The sequence below is a fragment of the Pezoporus wallicus genome, unplaced genomic scaffold (assembly GCF_028554395.1).
Source record: "Pezoporus wallicus isolate ANWC-B61680 ecotype Strahan unplaced genomic scaffold, APGP_CSIRO_Pwel_v1 contig_2908, whole genome shotgun sequence".
Lineage (NCBI taxonomy): Eukaryota > Metazoa > Chordata > Aves > Psittaciformes > Psittacidae > Pezoporus > Pezoporus wallicus.
The window spans coordinates 5,978,944-5,997,142 of NW_026642179.1; the positions used below are offsets into that span (position 1 = coordinate 5,978,944).

At 45.3% G+C, this 18,199-nt stretch overlaps 1 protein-coding gene across 3 annotated transcripts in view; it reads right to left on the bottom strand.

The window, feature by feature from the left end:
• Positions 1-690: 690 nt before the first annotated feature.
• The window catches only part of SINHCAF (SIN3-HDAC complex associated factor), a 28,001-nt gene continuing 10,492 nt past the window's right edge, over positions 691-18,199 (bottom strand). For 2 of the 3 annotated variants that reach the window (XM_057428093.1, XM_057428094.1), the window contains exons 2-6: positions 8,514-8,661; positions 6,311-6,410; positions 5,266-5,392; positions 3,771-3,921; positions 691-3,094 (exon numbers count right to left, since the gene is read on the bottom strand). In XM_057428093.1, coding sequence (XP_057284076.1) covers positions 2,932-3,094; positions 3,771-3,921; positions 5,266-5,392; positions 6,311-6,410; positions 8,514-8,641 — 669 coding nt within the window. In that variant the 5' untranslated portion in view covers positions 8,642-8,661 and the 3' untranslated portion in view covers positions 691-2,931. Of the gene's footprint in view, positions 3,095-3,770; positions 3,922-5,265; positions 5,393-6,310; positions 6,411-8,513; positions 8,662-9,649; positions 9,751-18,199 lie in introns of those variants that run through there. The other variant, XM_057428095.1, reaches the window with a different exon arrangement.

Sequence of the window (18,199 nt, forward strand, 5' to 3'; positions counted from 1 at the left end):
ATGAATCTCTGGATATCATTGTGCTTGATTTATAAGAAGACCACCATTAAATCAGCAGGAATAAATCAGTGACTCCACCAAAGTCCAAAATAATCCCTTGAACAAGCCATCATGCTTCAAGCTGCAATGTTTTCCCCATTATCGGGGAACAGCCTCATCTTCTAGACACAGTTACTCACTGCCACCTCCTGCCAGAGACCTTGCTCCCACCAGTCTGCCGGAGCCTATCCAGCTGACTACGCCTGTCGCGGGAAGAAGCGCTCAAGGCTCCAGCCGAGCGGCACTAGTCTGTTCCACTGACTTGGCTGGATCTGTAAAGGGAGCTTTCCAAATACTGTCAGCACCAACCCTTGAACACCATTGCTTGAGCTGGCCTTTGCTGAGGGCCGATGAGCTAGACAGAGAGCATGCCCCCCCGGAATGTAAGCACCACCCATTCCCAGTAAAGGAATGCCTGACACATGCAGTGCCAAGGGAAAAACTCTGTGATGCTGCCCCAAGATAGCTGTCTATCTTAATAAACACCATCTCCTTCCCTTCCTCTGCTCCTCTTTCCAAATTAAATAGGAAGAGAATTTCCCCTCCTGCCCCCTCAAAAACAGTCTTGTTCAAACAGAAACACAGGCTGCCTGAGCTGGTTTAAACACCTAGTCTCAGTAATGGAACAGAGCTGAAATAAACAGAGAAATGATTTTCTAAATAAGTCTAAATTTATTCATTAACCTAGTAAAAAAAAGTTTGGATTACAGGTGTCTGAACAGTATAAAAGTACAAAACAGGTTCCATAGATTTCTAATACATTAATACAAAGTGCATGACTACATACAGTTCATGTTTGCATTACTACCAGGAATGGAAGAGGTGGGAGGGAGTAGGGGAAGCAGTTGGTGATTGAAATCTAGCAATAAATAAATAAATACAGAAGAGATGATCCATATCAGAGCACATCCTACCACCAACACTGCAGCCTTAGGTGTATGGAATTACTGATGCTGAGAAGACAAACTGAAATGAAAGCAGGTGTCTGCAAAAAACAGCTAGAACTCTTGCTCAAGCCCCTAATAAACACAACCAACCCAGTTAAGCCATTGTTCAAGCAAGTAGCCATTATATCCATGGTTGGACTTGATGGTATTACAGGTATTTTCCAACCTGAATGGTTCTATTTGGTTGCAGATGAAAGCAAGGCAGGCAGCTTTCTCCTCCCTTCAGAATCTCAGGGAGCTTAGGAAAAGCAAAGGCCAATGAAAGCTGTAAGGCTGCGATATGTCAAAACCCTGCTTATCCTAGTTGTCCTTTCTCTCCTGAGGTTGGCTTACCCAACAGAAAGAGAGGGAAAATTAAGGAAGAAACAAGCTTTGAGGGTAGAGGCTTCTCTTTAAACCTGCACATCTTTCCCTACCTATGTTTTGATAATCATTCCCATTTCAGGAAGCGAGACTACATGGAAATCCAGTCATAAGCCCTACCCACCACAGTATTATGCTGATGACTCTCGCAGAAAGGGAAGCCTGTAACAATCCATCGTAGAATATCCCAAGAGATTAACAGTAAGGAAAATCCCCCCTCCCCCCAAAACAGAAGCAAACAAATGAAAAAGCAGAATTCCCAGCTTATACAAATTAAACCTTCATAAAAAGAACATAAAGCAATTGGGAGCTAAATCTGCAGCACACTCTTCAGGAAGCTGCTTCCACCCTACAGGCAAAATGGAGTTTGAAGGTGTGTCACAATGGATGGCACACAACTTTGTCTGGGAACCATGTAAGAAATACTACCTTTTGATCACATATGCAAACAGAGCTGCCTCAATTCAGCACAGCACCATTCTTAACACAACTTTTCATACTCTGCATTCACAAAAGAATTGATCTGTTTAAACAAACAAACAAACAAAAAAACAAACCCCAAATCCAAACACAAAGAAGCACTGCAGGGGAAGTGTTCCAAAACAGCAATCATGAATCCAGACCCCAAGCTGCACTCAGATTGTGGACCAGAACCTGATTTGCTTATCAAGGGGTCTGGTTCTTGTGTCAGGTCACAAACCAGCAGAAAGTCTGATCTGTGGACACATTTCAGCTGCACTGGGCCAGCAGATAGCAGTTATTAAGTTTTGGCCATCACTTATACCTAACTTGGGCATCAAGATGTTTTCTTGGTCCACCTCTAATTGCCAGTCAGTTACAATATGAAGCCCAGGGTGTTTGCCACTGGGTTAAACCAAAGTAGCCTCCCATCTCACTATGTTTAGGACTTGGGTAAATCTCCCTCCCACCCCTTCTTGAAGGGCACTTTATGTTGGGGGCCTTCTCAGATAGCTACCATTTGTAGTAGAGATGTCTGCAGTTTGCCAGTCTGTCACATAGGGGGGATGAAATAATTGTCTTTGTTACGTCAGTAGTATAGGGCGAGATCTCCACACCTTTAAAAATATATATTTATATAGCTAGAGAGGTGACATATCATTTCTATGTATTAGCTCATCTCATTGACTCATTCATGTCTAAGAATGAAATATTTTCTTGGGGGTTTAAGGGAGGTTACCAACAAACTTAAAAAAAAAAGCCTTACAACCACTGCTTCTGTCAATACAGGAACACGAACTACATATACTTTCAATATACAAAACCCCACCCTCAAATTCACTAGTGAAGCAAGGGGGAAGAAGGGGAGAAAAGATTCGACAACCTTGCAGCAGCATTCAGCTTTGCTAAGTGTTCCATAGAATCTTAAATATTATATACAGTCTTTCTGAAAGGATATAAACTGGCTTCAGAGTTTGTGGAATTGTAGCACTAAAACCCAAAAAAACAGTTCTAGGGAATAGTCTTTTGGCAGCATAGCAGGTGTCCAAAGTCAAGTCACTTTTCTAGTATTTTTCCAGAGAAAAAGAGGATCTGTATAACCTTCTGCAGCTATCCAAGGAAGTCACCACTCCTCCTGGGTAGAGATTGCTGGAGATTGCGGTCCTTCTTGTTCTGGCTTTTCAGTGGTGGACTTTTTATTGCTACAGCAAGGTTTGAAGAGATGAGTGTCTATGAGAACTTCCCCAAAACGCCCTTTGTAAATAATTCCACAGCAGACTTTTTGCCTGGAAGAAATGGCAGGGAGAGACACAGATAGTTTGTGTGTGTGTTTAGAATATAGAGAATTTACAGAAATTAAAAAAAAAAAGAAAAAATCAGTCTGACCCAAAACATAACTTTTCTGAGCCTCTGGCTCAGGGATAAGAGGGAAAAACCTCCTCAGGGAGAAAATAAGTCTGTGTCTAAATCCACAACACCACTTTAAGAAAAATAAAACCCAACAAAGTAATACAAATCCAAACCCATGTCTATAGAAAACTACATCTCCCATTTTGCTTCCCAGGGAAGTTTCACATACTCAGCTATCTGGGCTGAACTGACCTTGACTACAATGCACTTGCAAACATGATTTGAGAGGAAGCAGCAAAGTAACAATTTCAATAAAGCAATAACTGAACAAGGGCTTACTGTGTCACAACAAGCAGTAAAAGATAACAAGCTCATCAGCTCCCAAAAATCTTGTGGTTTTCCTACCTCTTAAGTGCAACTGTATTAGTATTTAGGGAACTGGAGGGAGATGAAGAAAATGCCTTAAACACATGGCATTTCTTTCCACAGACAGACATTATATAATACTCTGCAACTTAAAATATATCCTTAAAACTCATGAAGTTCAGCAGAATCAAGCACTGTGTACGGGAATTGCTATCTGCACAGAGCACACGTTCTGTTGCTTTTTACCTTTTCCAATATGTGAGATCTAAAAAGGAGAAAACTGGTGTTCTGCTGGACCCAGCGCTCATCTCTGTGTCAGAACCATCATCAGACTGGTTACTGTAACAGGGTGACTGAGCTGGAGAGGCACTTGAAGTGGTGCTGTGGGCATCAGAATCTGCAGGGGAAAGAATAAATACAAGAATCAGGACATGCACCCAGTGACTTACCCTCTTCCTGACTTTTGACAGGTCACATGTACATAGGGAACAGAGAGACAGACTTTAACAAGAAAAACCTCAACCCATTTTTCACTTGCCCTTGCCAGTTTCAGTAGAGACTATGAGCATTTGGGAGACAGAGCACACAACCCATACACAAGGGAAAAAGAGGTTCAGGATGAGGTTTCAGTTCCTGGCTCTCAAACATAGCCTATGCTGGCCTTCCTTTGGAAAAGATCCTATTCTTGCTCTGGAATCACTTGAAGATCCTTGAAGATGATGAAGATCTGTGCTTCAAACCTAGTACTTTCTCACTGTAAACGTTCTTTTTCACCCATTCAGTTGCAAAGCTCTTCTCATTAATGCAACAGGTTGAGCTTTTGCTGGATCGAGACTATGAACTACAGACTCTGTGCAGACACATACCTCAACAGAGGGTCTACTTGACTACCTTTATAGTTATTATCTCTAGTACCTAAAGCAACACAATTAGATCAACTACAGCTCACTGAATGAGGAGATACAAGCCCTTCACGTCAGGACCTATACTGATTCTTTACAGCACTCTTCCTTCAGGCCAGGTACGATAATTGAAAGAGAGAGGAGACCAGGTCAGTAACAGGTAAGGAGCTGGAAGGTTTGCTTTAGAGGAAAAACCTGAAGTACTAATATGTATTTAGAGTATAACTGGCAGATGGCTTTGCTGGAAAGCTACAAATCCAAATCTATTCGAAGAATCTAAGAGGTGGTGCAAAGAAATCACAGAATGGCAGAGGAAGGTGTAAGGAAACCGTAGAGAGGAAACATGGCATGAATTTAAAGCCGGAGGGAAAAATCTGGGTTAAATAGAAAGCCTTGGCTGAAAACATGTATAGAAGAAAATGGCTGACAGAGCTAGGAACAGAACACTACGTCTTGGGAAAAGAGCTGAAATGGCCATAGTGCATTACTGAGAGCAGGGGAAAACCCTCTTCCAACTTTAGTTTCAGTGAGTCTTGCCCAAGAAGTTCTTTCTAGAGACACATCATTTAACCATGGGGCATAAGCTTTATGCCTACAATTGCCTACACTTTCAAGCCAGGCTTCCCATTCCCCCCACAGCCCACACTGCACACCAGCTCTCCCTCCTCATTCCACCCCCTTCCTGAGCCCTTGGAATACAAGGGAGTGTGAGAACAGTGAGTGTCCAAATGTGTAAGCATACAACTGAATTTAGGTGGTGATTCAGCTCAGCCAGTTAACAGTAAACTACGCTAAGGGAGGCTAAAGTTTATTGCCAAAATCCATTTGGATCCACTTACTGTGCCGCTTGAATTCCTTCTGCAGTTTGCTGATTTGATTGCTCTTTATTCTGCTTCCAGAGAGGGTTTTCATTTTCTTTGGTTTCAATGTTGTTTTAAGACTGGGTCCAGCCCTGGCATCTACCACCTAGAACACAGAAAATGCATGCATAATTCTGCATCATGCCCAGATATTGCCCTAATCAAAGTACATGCACTGACCCAGCTGAAGGTGTTCAAAACCAATTTAGTTAAACCAAAGCAGTTCTGTGCACCAACACTCATATGTTTCACTTATATCTGTTTTGCAAGAGGCTGTGTCTGTAGGAAAATGCAGTAAACTAGCTTAAAAAGCACATTCAGTTCAACTTTAGCCCTTTTCCTATTTCTGGAAATTTCAGTTTAGTTAGACAACATTTGTTTAAGCCAGTACGGGTTCAGTTAAGAGTGTCTGCCAGACATTTGCCCTGGAAATCATCAATTTAAATTCTGATTAAAAGCAGTGGTAGCAATAACCATAGTTCTCCTTCCCATTCCCATCAAGGTTTCTTGAATAAAGATTATAACATACACAAAGAATTCTGATTATCTTCCCAGCCTTAGGCCCAAACTGAATTAGCTGTATCAAAAAAGAATATATGAGCGGCAATAGCTGCAAGATATTAGTCATTGTAATTATCTGACTAAATGACACTGATTTATGTGTTGCTTGAGCAAGTCACCTTGCTTGTTCAAAGTATTTAAAAAAAGCAACCAATTTTGGATAGAGGCCAAATCTGAAATGTTTTGAGTGTCATAAGAGACTTTTGGACCAAGTGAAAACAAGGAATTACACAGCAAGCTAGTCTGCGACTCCCTCCCAGGCTTGCATAATCACCATTTGCACGTAAACCAAAGACAGGTAAGAGCCATGTAACAGCAAATACTCCAGAAATGACTTGGAGATGCTGAGGGTGGGACGAGAAACAGAAAACATCAAATTCTCACTAGCACCTCCCCTCTCTAACAGGATGGACTGAAGCACAGGCTAGTTAGTTTTGGGGTGGAGAACAAATAAATGACTAACGTGATTCCAGTTTTTTTTGGATCCTGCTGGCAGTTTTTTCCATCTTTTCACCAAAAGGACACAGGCATTGCAAATGTCTCCTGAGCGGGCCTCGTGGAGCCTGGTAAAGGAGAAAAAGCAAAAGCCACTTAACAACAGTTAATAAACACACACCTCTGCCTGCTAACAGCAAGAAGCATAAAAATTGCTAGACAAGAAGGGTTCTCATGTTCTCATTTTTGGGCATGACAATTCATTTGGGGTACTCTAACACTGAAGTTTAAAGACTAAGCCTCACTTTCAAAGCACTCTTCCATACAAAAATAAGAGATGTTGTAATCTGCTTCCAGAAGGGCACTAAAAACAACAGTCCCACCACCCTTCAAAAACATTCCACACCAAATCCAAAAAACAACCCCCAAAAAACACCCAAAAAACACCCACTCAACAGTTCCAGTGGGTTGGTTGGCTTGGAGAAGGAGGGAGGAGGAATAATCATATTCCTTGAATGTACATTTGGAAATAGACTTCAGAGATCCAACAAAAGCTTAATCAGCTCTTAACTTTCTCACAGAGCCTCAAGGATGAGTAACAAATACCACCCAACACACTCCCGCGTAAGTGTAGGATAAGGTTTCAGAAGCAGCGGTCATTGGAATGACAGCAATACTTGCTCCCTTTAACAAGCTTTTTCCAGAAACCATTTCTACTGCTAATCCATGCTAAAACGAATATGAAGGGGATACACTGTAGAAGTTTTCAGCTATTTAAATGGGAAGACTTTGAAGCATTTATAGATGAATGGGGCAGGCTCAGATAAGCCATTATTTGCTCAGTGTTAAGACTGCATTTTTACCTTGGCAAACATATTTCAGATAGCACAAGACCAAAGGCCCTGGTATATTGCAAGCTTCTTTGTTATAGTTAACAACAACAACAAAAAGAAGCAACGAGTCTTCACACAGTCTTTTCACTGCCAAGGACAGGAGCAAAGAAACATGATAAGGAAAACTGTCAGCACTAGCTTTATGTACAAAATCCACAGTAAATACAAAGCGCTATAAAGCTGCACATGAAAGGAGTGCTTCTTGAAAAAGGGGGGAGAGAGAAATATTTCTAAAGACTGCAAAGATTTACACACATAAAGTTAAGCACTTGAGATACAGAAGCAATACTGGTATATATATATAATTTTTAATACAGCACATGAAAGTTCCCCTTGGGCTTAAGATTTTGATGAGAGGTAATGCAACAAGACTAGAAAGAAAAAGTAGAAAATAGCTATTGACAACACTGACTTTTTCCAAGGGAAATGGTTTCATGGAAAATTACAGCACAAATAGGAAAAATTCTTATACCTCAGGGGAAAAAAGAAATTAATAAACAAAATAAAAAATAATCACAAGCTATCACAGAAGAACTTGCTTTGCTGACTTTCAGGGACACAAATTTATACAGAATTTCAAAGTTCTCAGAAGGTATGTCAAATAAGTTTAAATACTTCGTTATTTTACCAGCTGCTGTGACCTGTAGTCCTAGCAGCTGGTAAAAGAAATCACTGGTATTTATAGTTTTGCTTACTGATGCTTTCAGGTAACATCATATGCAACATTAGCTAATTGGAAAGTTAATTACCAGATGCTCGCTTTCCATCAGAATGCAGTTCCAATGGGAAGTTTAATATCATGTTGATATGCCCCGTTTGAACAAAGACAGGGACACTTGAAACAGGGTACTCTGCGTAAACCCAGCTGGAACTGCTAAATATTTACTCATTAAGTTTTGCCTAACACCCTTCAATCTTCAGAGCCACAGAAAATCTCCAGGTACCCATGTTGTTTACCACCTTGTGTGAGAATTTACACCTCCTCTAAGGAACAAGTGCAAAATGCACAGTCTGGGAGAGGTCTAAATAAATCCCTGCATGTGCTGTGAGGTGGGAGAGGCACGAGACTGACCCTTCACTCTTAGGAACTACAGCAGCTCACCACTGGCAGCAACAGTAAAATTAACAACAAAATGGTACCGTACACAGCAGCAGATCCAGCCCCTCCTGGGCTGGCCAGGAAAGTTGTGAAGACGCTGAAGCCCGACTTTCCCAATTACACACCTCTGCTAACCTAACCCTTCAGTCTTCCAGAGCAAGAGGGACAGCATGTGAGGATCATGGCTTGGAGAACAACACCATAACTGACCATGATGTTGACTAAAGAAATAATCTTACCCAAAACAATTCTGGAAATCCTTTTCGTAACGCTTGCTGTCAGTAAAACGAGAACTTGAAGACTTAGCTCTGCAAATACAGCAGCCCTCTATACTCCGATACATCTTCGGTTTGTGAAAGCCAAACATCTTTTCCTCCCAGCTGTAGCCTGTGAAAACAAAAAGGAGCTAGTGTTACTTATCACTGTTAGATACTGAAAGAAAAATCTTTGGCAGTTCACTGGACAAAACAAAAGTAAATTGTTATTCAGGATGGGAAATTGCTAGATTAGGCCATAGCTTTATCCTGCACTGCCTTAAAATAGATGTACCTGGAATGTACTGTCTTATTAAAGAAAAGAAAAAATAATTAACAGCTGGAGTGTTAAGCAATACCCAGCAAGACTCATGACAATTCATCACCGCACAATTCTACTCTAAGGGCGTATCTACAACAGCACAACCCAGAGGTGTGAGTACTGATGACCTGGCTAATGAAAGCCCTATGTACGTGGTAAAACAGGCTGCAGGACAGGCCGTGTGAACCTGCCCAAGCCCTGGGTCACTGGAACTTCCTCATCACCACCACTGGTGTTTGGTGGAAACAGCCCTGCCAAACTTTGTCGAAAGTGAGTAGGAGTAACTTTAAATGAGCTGCAGCCATACCTCCAGGCTGCAGACATACCTGAAAAGCCACTCTAAAAACAGCAGGGTGGAGTCCCACCCAGCCCTTGGTGGCCATGTTTGCACTGCAGGACCCAGAAGCGCTTCTCCATTCTCAGGCCTGGCTGAGCATCCCAGCTCCATGTCAGTACAGGCTCAGTTCTCACCCTCCCACCTTCCCTGCCCTGCTTTCCATGGGAAGGAAACCTAGAAAAGGGGTGGGAAGCAGGACCCTGCGGCGCATTTCAGCATGCGCCTATCGCACATCCCTGCCACAGCTAGTGATGCCAGAGCAAAGGGTACTCCCATTTACAGGGAAGCTGTTTCTTCTTAACCTCCAGCTCTGCAAAGTCAGCCACAAAGCCAAAAGCCATGCTGCTCTTAGAGGTCTGCCTATCCTTTTTGGTACCTGGGCTGGGATTTGCCATTAGAGCAGTAACATACAGTGGAGGTTTTCCAGGCCAAAACTTTTAATGCTGGTTAAAGTGAACTTACTGCAGCCATCATGACAAAGACCCCTTCAACACATGATTCTATGATCCTGTGTCCCCAGCACCAAATTGGTTCTCCCCAAGCATCAGTTACTTCCCAGCGCAGACACAGTCTGACATGGCACAAGAAGCTGTCAGAGCAAACAGAGCTCCCACAGCGTTTCAAAAACCAAGAAAAGCTGGTGCTTTCCTGGCACTGAGCCTGGACACACAGCAAGTCCTCACATGCCACACAGCATCTGTCGCATAACACAGGCAGGGACCATTCTAAGATGTCTCTTAGACCATGGCACAAGGTCTGCCTCAACCACCCACTGCAAGGAGCAAACAGCCAGCTCTGCTGCTTATCACACACTAATGCTCAGAGAGGGGACAGGTCACCTGCTAAAGGAAGCTCTGAGAATTGTTCCCACTGCTGAGAACTTCTGCTTTTAAAAAAGCAGCAAAATCGTATGAAGCCACACATATAACACAAGGTTTCTCCCTCTTCCTTTAACAAAAGGCCAAGCTGTCATGTTCTCGTAAAACCTAACAGAAATCCACCTCTCCTCCTCTCAAATACTATTGAAAAACCCAGTAGGTCAGGCAGGACTTTCTGGAAGGCAGCATCTCCATCTCTTGTAGGTAAGTCTGGTGAGAGGGAGCTCCTAGTCAGTCCCACAGACTTTGAAATGCCAGCAACCCAACTTGGGTATAGGTATCTTCCATCTGCAGAAAGGCAAGGGATGCAATTCTAATATGCTCCAGAAGGACAGAGAAAATTAACCCAAAATCTTCAGTATACAGCCCCAAGACTTGCCACATCATTACAAAAGAAAAAAAATATTGAAAAGTAGGTTCAATTGAGGCCAAAAACATGCTTCCACAAAACAACTGCAGCTACCACTGTGCTTACCCTACTGACAGACAGGGAGGGGGTGTGAGGGGAAGAAAATGCCACGTATTTTTGTGGCACCACAGCAAAAGCTAGCGAACAACCCAGGCCTAGTCACTGTGCTCCAAAAGTGAAACTACACTCCAGAGAGTAAGATCAAAGCATGACAGCACTGCAAAATAAACATACAAGGTTCCCAGGTTCCTGAGAACAGAAACCCAAAGATTGTATTAAATATTGTTGGATAATACTCTCACACAAGATCCATGAAGGAACCCATATTCACCTGAAAGTGTACATGTTTACATTTCCATCTAGCATATAGTTACACAAGAATACTGGTGCCCACTTAAGGCTGCATCTCCTTGCAATTACCACTACACAAACGTATTGGAAAGACACAAGTAAACTCTCCAAATAGCTTGTCTTGACCTAACCTGTCACAGAGCCTGTTGGCAGCAAGGGACATACGCAAGCTGATCAATAAGGAGATCCTCCAGGCTTAGGAAAGACAGAGGGAATCGATCTTCCCCTCCCTCCTGTCCCAACTCACGCTATTTGCCAGAGGCTTGAAGTGCTGTATTCCTTTCTCCTTTGTGCACATTTGCTGGATATTTGCGCAAGTCATTCCTGGGAAAACCTAGCCCTAGGTGAGCTACTTGTGCTGCAAAGTTATCCCGAATGTTGCCAGATTTCTTAGGAACTGCTGAATGGGCTTGTTGAGGGATGGACAGACTCTGAACTACTCTCTACTTCTGTTTGGATATGTTTTCAGGGACATGTAGCAAATTAGCACACAGGCAAATCAGGTTAGTATCCCTGGCTGGTCAAGATACATAAACAACAGAACGTCTAGGCAAATAATTAAGAGTATGTATTTTGTTTCTTAGCATCCTATGCACTTCTTCAAGAGACAGTCTCTTGAGGACAATGTGTTTAACAAGCCTTTAGAGATCCAACAGCATGTTCACATGCGAATTCTCAACTACAAAACAGTACCTTGAGATTCTGTCTGACCACCCCAATGTCAGGTCCATGATCTGGTGCTTTTCTTCAGAAAGTTAGAGACGAGCTGCAGACACAAGGTTCATCAGTGCTAAAAACTTAGCAAGAACATCTTGGCTGTTACAGGGCAAGAGACGGAACCGATATCAACAATGTGATTTACTTTCTAACCCTGTTTGTTCCAGAAATCCAGACACTGGTGAGATGATCTCTGTCACCAGCTGGTATTCACACCACAGCAGAACAAGATGCATGTTTTACAAGTAATGTTCTAGCAAAGACTGGCATCAGACATATATTCTGAAAATATTTTGTTTTGCATCGTTGCTGCCATTCTCACAGGAGCAGCCTTTCAACACAATCTTTCAATAGAAGGGAAACTAGTGCCATCTGTTTCCCACTTGATGAATGGTCAGCAATGGTATTACTATATATCATGCCTGAATGGGGAAGAGCTAGTAGCAAAACCACAAGTAAAACACATTTCTCTGACAACTGCATCTAAGTGCAGTTATAAATGGAAGGCGTCAGTCCAGTAACACATTTAATCCTAAACAGTTGCCATTTGACCATTATACACTAAATATTCTGTCAGCTGGAGAGCTTAATAGCTAGCATGTACTTAGAAGTACGTATGACTGTGCTCTTTAAAAGGTTTTACTTGAAAGCTTTGCAATTTAGATCTTAAATTAGAATGAGGGAGTTAGACTGCTGGCCACCAACACCTGAATCTCAGCTGCAAAAGTTTAACCATGTGAAATTTGGGACAGGTAAAAAAAGATAGCAAGTAGGAGTGAAGTAACTTCCATAGAAGTCAAAAAGTGTTACACGATATAATTTTGCCAAATTTATGCATGTTGCTAAAATACATGATTTCTTTTAAATCAGCAGGTGCATAGAAGTGAAAGGGACAGTTCACCAGGAAAGAATCAGAAATCCTAGTGGAGCCTACTTGTCATTCTGCAGAAGCAGAGATTCACCTGCACTAGGAGGGGAGCAGCATTCCCCTAAGTCAGGGAAAAGTGGTCCCCTTTCTCCCTGGTCTCCCTGCAAAAGGAGAAATTCCTATTCCCCCAAGTTCTGCTTTAAACAACTGCTTTAGCAAGTTAAATGGACTCGGAAAAGACTACAGGAAAAAGCTCTCTCCATCCCTCTGCCCTCTCACTTCTGGAAAAGCAGCATCAAAAAGACCTGTCGTGCAAAAAAAGTCAGAGAGAGAACAGGAAAGCAGGTGGTGAATAAAACAAACAAAAAAAGACGAAACAAAAAACCCAACCAAACACACCCTGCTTATTACATTTCTGAAAGGCTGGCATAAAGCAGCATGCATCATATGCATGTGAAAATGGTTTCATGCTTTTGTTACCTGTCAGGACTAGAATTTGGTGCTTAGCTTTCTTTCCAAATTTAATTTGATGATCTAAATTAAAAAGAGGTATTGCTTCAGATGCTAATTAAGTTTTCAAGTTAGGGGAGAACTTGTGAACTCTGTTAAATTTTAAAATAAGGTGAGCCCCTTTCATTTGCTTTTCCAGATTCCTTCTGCATTCTTTCTGATCACCCAAGAAGAATGAAAACCCTTTATAATGGAAAGGAAGGAATTCCTAGAAGACAGGCATGCCTGCATTTGTAACACGATCATCAGACCAGTTGGAAGGAACATGCTCACCTGCTTCTTGCAAAGCTGAAAGAGAAATTTTCCCTGGAGTTATGGGAGAGCGGGATGCCAGCCTGACTACTCAGTACCTCTGTCTCTTCCCATCCCCTCTGACCCTGGATTATTCACTCTCTGTGCAACTCAAAACTGTAAGTGTATCACCAGAGAGGAAGATAATGCTGCAAATCATTTGATTTCTCCTTCTGTGTACAAAACAGCCTTGGCACAGCCTCCCTGAAATTGGGCCATAGAAAAATATCATCTAGCCTGGGTACATTGATGCAGCAGGTTCCTGTCAGTAAAAACCTCAGTGTTCATCTCTCCAACATTGCATTGGAGCTAAGAAACATAACCAAAACAGGACTTTCTTTTAAAATAAAAGGAAGACATGCCTTTATATAGAAAGAATATATGTGCTCTGGCTTTTACATCTGCAAGTGCATACACCCAGGCGCATGCATACACACGAAAAACGCTTCCAGAGCTGTCTATGGCGCCAGAAGCAGTTGCTTGTCTTGCTAATAAATTCTGAGGCCTGTCCCTCTGCTGAAATAAACTGGAACACCTCTACTGAAAATCAACTGTAGGAAAGAGAATTGTACATCAACAGAGGAGCTGATCTATACCAGAGACTGAATGTAAACGTACCTCCCCCCTGAGTTTACATGCTGAAAAAAACTTCGGCACAGAAGTTAAAATTGGACCCCAGAAAAGTGTATTTGAACGTGCCCAAAGCCAGAATACTCCAAGGAAGTAACAGACCAAGCTAAAGGGACTAATCTGAAAATGCAACTTCAGTATTCACAAAAAAAAACCACATTTTTTACACGGTCAACTGTCCTTATAGCTCAAAACAGCGACTGATTTCCAACAAGAAACTTAGAACTTTGTGGCTGTACACTCTTCTGGTCCCCTTTATCCTCAGATTTTCCTTCCACTTCCCCTCCTTTCTCCACCCAGAACAACTTTACTTGTGGGAAAGCTGTATTTGGCCACTACAGCCCAGACACACCTGAATGAAGCAGTATCCTGTGGAGTTTTCACTTGATGAGCTGAGTAAAATCAGTTAAAGGTCAAAACTCCATCTTCAGGGATCTTTCTCTCTGCCAAAGCAAGTAACTCACTTCTTTGCTGGTACTTGTCTGCAGCCACTGTTTTGTGCTTAGTGCTAGAGAGCAATCTTAGCAACTGGCAGCAACTACCAAGCATATAAAAAAGTCAAACTGGATGTTTCTGTCACATGTCTGAGCCTCCACAGCATCCTGGCTGGGTCACAAGCTGTTCTGAGTGAAGTTTTCAGAAGCAGTCAAGTCACAAAGGAACCTACCTACCTGTTGATCTTCAGAGGGAAATAAGTACCTAAACCACTTAGACAAAAGAAGCAAAAGGCTAAGCCACTTGGGTGTTCCTCTGAACTGCCATGTGGTTAGTGCTTCAAAAGGAATAGGCCAAAGCATGAAAACAGTAATCAGTAATATTTGCATGGGGGGAAAATCCCAAACCTGTCCCACCTGCAGACATTCCATCGTGAAAGAGGACTTCCCCCCCCCAAAACTCCTACTACATAACTAACACCCCACTCTGCCTGAGCAGAAGATCTGTGAGGAAAACTTGAGATGTTCCCAAGCAAGTGATAGAGTTCAGTCTGCATTGTTTGTTTGAGTGCAGTCACTGCAACTGTTATGATGCTGTCTGCAACCACCTGCTGCTGAAAAAGCATCACAGACACTTGAGATCATGAGACACTGAACAGTTAGGGGGCTTTTCATTTTTTAATGAGAGTAACATACCTGAAGGGGATTCAGCCAGAAGTAGTAGTAATTATTTGTCAGAAGAACCATAATGACTTCATTTAAAAGGACACATTTACATGTCCTTAGGTAATATTATTGATCATTTCACTTGGACTGAGCACATTCTACAGAAATGCAAAGGTCCAAGTTATGAAACAGAGTCCTGCCCATGCATTCTGCTTAACCACTCAATCTTCAAGCCCCAGCTCACTAGCTACTGCTTACTGCTAAAAAGCAAGCGCTACAAGGAGTGCAAGTCTGAAGAGCTTGGTTGTCTAGTACAACTGTCTGTGTGTCATGTTGTTATGAAAGAGGTACAAAGCATCAGGTGCTAAGAATCAATGCAAAGCAGAGTTTGGTGACACAGAGCTGCTCAGCATGTGTTGTTTATTTTTAACCTGTGTGAACTTATCAGCTAATCTAACATCTTCCAAGAAGTCAGTGACGTTTTCTTTTTAAAGGAAAGACTGAAATTGTAGGCAATCAGCTTCTGTTTGAGAATCTCTGGGCTGGGAGAAGCAAGGAGGAATTTTTCTCAGAGGCTCTGGCACTCAATCCCACCTACTTTCAGTGGGAGCTGGATGCTGCATGCCTGTGGGGGTGTCTGAAAATCCCACAACTTGTTACTTGCTGATTCTCTACAAGGGACCACAGATCCCAAGAAACCTGGAATTCACCTGGGTGCCAAAGGAGTTCAGCTTCCACTGGTGCGAGCAGAAAGGCATCCAGCTCGCTGTCTGCCCCTACTCTGCAGGCTTTGCGCAACCTTTTCCCCTTCATCAAAAAAAGCTGTTAACTGCATGGAGAATCTAACTGTGTGCAAACTGGGGGGAAAGGGGGTTTCCACAGCACTTACCCCACACGTGGCTGAGAGTCAGTCTCACCTTTGGAAGCAAGCACACAGTAGTGAACGGGTTTGCTGAGCAACAGTCACCCTCCTGGCTTGCCTTGTGTAAAAGGGTTAAGCAGATGCCTCCATGGCTGTCAACCTACCACCTTCCACCAGTGACAACTTAAAATTCAAAACGAAAAAAAAGGCAAGCATTACAGTCGGGTTGTGCTCAAGTACACTGCTCAGCCTCCACCACAAATGCGATGCTGTGTATGTTCCGGGCAGAATTAGGAACCTAGGCCTTCCCCTCTCCCTGCCCACGAGGGAAGGATGGCAGGGCAAGAGGCACACAGCAGCAGGTTGAAAGGCAGCATCCTGCACCAGCTGCCAAAAGAACAACAGCAGCGGGGCACAGCTCCAAACTTATCTTTCCTGCAGTTTTAATGATTATTGGATAATTCGGGTCGAAAGGACTAGCCGACCAGCAGACTGCTGGGGACAACGCTCTCAATAGGACGAACCGGGGACGTTCCCGCCCAGAAGAAGTTGGGGGAGCCCGGGGCAGGAAGGATTCAGACCAGCTCGCTGCGCTAAGGCACAGAGGAGTGAACAACAGGTTTAGCAGGTCCCTTTAAATCCCTTTAGCTACACGCATCCGGAGAGGTATGTACGAGAGCAGACAGCAACTTTTATCTCATGAAAGGGAGAGAGCGCGACTAGGAGCATTCCCCTGGCGAAAGCCTGCAAGTTAAGAAGGATAAAATAACTCAGAGGACGGGGATAAACGCTGGCTCCAGGTGGAGCCTGGTCGCGCCGCTCCCGCAGCCGCCGGGACGGGCGCAGCGCAGTTGGCCGGGAGGCGGCGGCCGCTTTCCGGGAGCGGAGCACCGCGTGGCGGGGCTGCGCTCCCGCCCGTTACCGCCGGCGGGCTGGCTCGCCGGCTGGGGGCCGCGGCGGGCGGAGGCGCGGCAGCGCCAGGAACAAAGACTCTCCCCTCTTCTTTCCCGGGGCGGACGACCTACTTTCGCGGGCGGCCCCGCCGGTCAGGTGGAGCGGCGGGAGTGCACAGGCTGGCGGCCCCGGCACCCCTCCGCTCCCCTCGCCGGGGCTGCCAAGCGCTGAACTTGCCGAAAGACGAATATAATTAAAAGCGAATTAAAAAGGCGTAGGAAGCGGAGGAAAGCCCCGAGCGCGGAACAGAGGTGGGCGCTGCGAGGCGGCCCCGCGCTGCAGACGCCGCCCCACCACGCGGTCTCGGTGCAGCCGCCCCATCCGGCGGTAAGCGGGGATCGAGCCGCAACAGCCCCGCCAGGCACCCAGACCCCTGTCCCGGCAGCTGATGGACGCCTCTCACTACTACCTCCCCCTTCAGGGACCGGTCCCGTTCCCTTGCCACCCGTCGCCCCCGCCTCGCTCCGCGCTGGTTCCTCATGGCTCGGCCCTGACGTAATTCAAACATGGCAACAGTTGTACTTCAAAGGGCCGTCGCAGACCTCCCAGCAACGCGGGCACGCCGCGGCGCGGGCAACACGGACCCCCCGGACCCTGCGGCAGCCCCGGGGTGGCCAGCGAGGCTCGCCCGCCCGCTTGCACTGCGGTGTGCAAGGGAGCGCGTGTGCACCCAAAGTTTCACCGCCTCTCCAAAAGTCCTCCAAAACCGCCAACCAGCCGCTAAAAAAACATCACTCTTCCCGCGGGACGAGTTTTATCCCACCGACACCTCCCTGGGCTAAGGTCCATCCCCCCCCCCATACAGAGAGAAGCCCTGTCCCCGGCGCGCTGGGCGCCGCAGCACATGCGAGCCCTTTGTTTTCCCTGCAGCCGGGCGCTGCCTACGTGCCGCGCCGGGGGCACGCCGGCAGCTCCAGCCCCAGCCCCGCCGCCGCAGCCCCGTGGAAGCCGGGAGCCAAAACTTGCTGGCGCCGGGCGCGGGCATCGGCTGCCGTGGCCGGGAGCGACCTCCACTCACGCCGCGCGGCGGGAGCGGCAGGACGCCATCGCCGCCCGCCCGCCGCGCGTCTCCACAACTGTAACGCTGCGCACCGGGCCGGTGGCGGGGCGCCTGCTGATGTGGAGAAGGCCCCACACCACGACCCATGAGACCGGCAGCACGCGTCACGCCAGCCTGCAGCCGCACATTTTCCCCGTCTCCGGGCGCGCACGGTGCTTGACCGCAAACACTAGCGATAACCAGAACTAAAACCAACGTCTACCCTCCCCGTGCAACACGGAGAGCAGGGACAGCGGGCACTGCCGTGCTCCCGCTCCTTCCGCCACCCTGCCAGCAGCAACTCGTGCGCGCCCGCGCTACAGGTGTGCGGTGCGGGGCGCGCCGGAGCCGCACCTGCGACTCCCGCGTCGCAACGGTGGAACCTGGCCAGGGGGGCCGCGTG